General features: G+C 59.1%; 1 protein-coding gene across 1 annotated transcript in view; it reads left to right on the plus strand.

The window, feature by feature from the left end:
• The first annotated feature begins 793 nt into the window (after nt 1-793).
• Nucleotides 794-1,143, plus strand: part of LOC103606474 (melanoma inhibitory activity protein 3-like) — a 59,437-nt gene continuing 59,087 nt past the window's right edge. The window contains exon 1 of the mRNA XM_008591063.1: nt 794-1,073. Within this exon, the coding sequence (XP_008589285.1) occupies nt 794-1,073 (280 nt within the window). The remainder of the gene's footprint in view (nt 1,074-1,143) is intronic.

Genomic DNA, 1,143 nt, shown 5'->3' on the forward strand with positions numbered 1-1,143 from the left:
GAAAACAGACTAATACAGACCTACTACTGTAAAGTACTATTGTTGTGAAGATTAAATGAATTGATACATATGAAGATCTTAGAATAACAACAGGGCACAAAGAACACACAATAAATGTTGATAGCTATTAGTAGCTCTCCCTACTCTCACATTTAGTCTTTGTTTTTACATCAGTTGGTTTCCACTAAGTGGTGGACTTCTTTAGACAAGGGCCAGACGACCTACTGTCTTGTGACTTCTGTCCTCTCCCACAGCACCCTAGGGCTTGTCCAGTGTCTGCCATGAGTGGTAGCATAAAGCAGAAGCTTAACACATTTCCGCTGAATTAAATTACTTCTTCCCCTATGGATAAAGACATAGGAAGCTCAGGATCTCAGCCAGAGGACCGTTGCCCACCCGTGTCCCCCTCTCCTCCCAAGGCCCGAGCAGGCCACCGGCTTTAATTTACATCCTCACCTCCCATTCCCCTCATCTCCTCTTTCCTAACCAACCCCCGGGAGCCTGAAGGGGAGGGAGCCTAGAACCGGAGTCTGACACAGGCTATGGGTGGGATTTGGTAGTTCATAGAAGGAGGCAGCACATCTAGAATGGGGGAACGTGTGAGGGGGTGGGCTGGTTCCGATGGACCGGAAATCAGAAGCTGCAAGAAGGCGCCAGGAAGGGCCTACCGGGATGGCGCTGGGTATGGGGACCCGAGGGTGCCAGAGGGCTGAGCACCGACTGTAGCCACGTGGAAGGTGCTCTGCGCAGGGACAGGGGCCAAGGCCAGCGGTTGGCCGGGGAGGAGACACAGATGCCCGGCAGCGCCGAGGGAGGGGGTCCGGAGGGAGGAGCAGCCCCAGAGCGCCGGCTGACGTGTCCACCAGGTGGCTCCGCCCACGGCCCGCGCCTGCGCACGCCCGGCCCGGCCGCTTCTCGCGTCACCGGTGACCACAACATGGCTGCGGCGCCGGTTGTGCTGCTGCTCTGGCTGTTGGCGCTCGTGCCGCCCCAGCTGGTGCCGACGCAGCCCCACGCGAGCGCGGGTCGGCGCTTCTCGGAGCACAAACTCTGCGCGGACGACGAGTGCAGCAGTGAGTGACCTCGGGTCCCCGTCGCGGCGCCGCCCGGGCTCCGCGGGGGCCGGAGCTTGGCAGCCCCTCT

Source organism: Galeopterus variegatus, unplaced genomic scaffold (assembly GCF_000696425.1).
Source record: "Galeopterus variegatus unplaced genomic scaffold, G_variegatus-3.0.2 Scaffold6603, whole genome shotgun sequence".
Classification (NCBI taxonomy): Eukaryota; Metazoa; Chordata; class Mammalia; order Dermoptera; family Cynocephalidae; genus Galeopterus; species Galeopterus variegatus.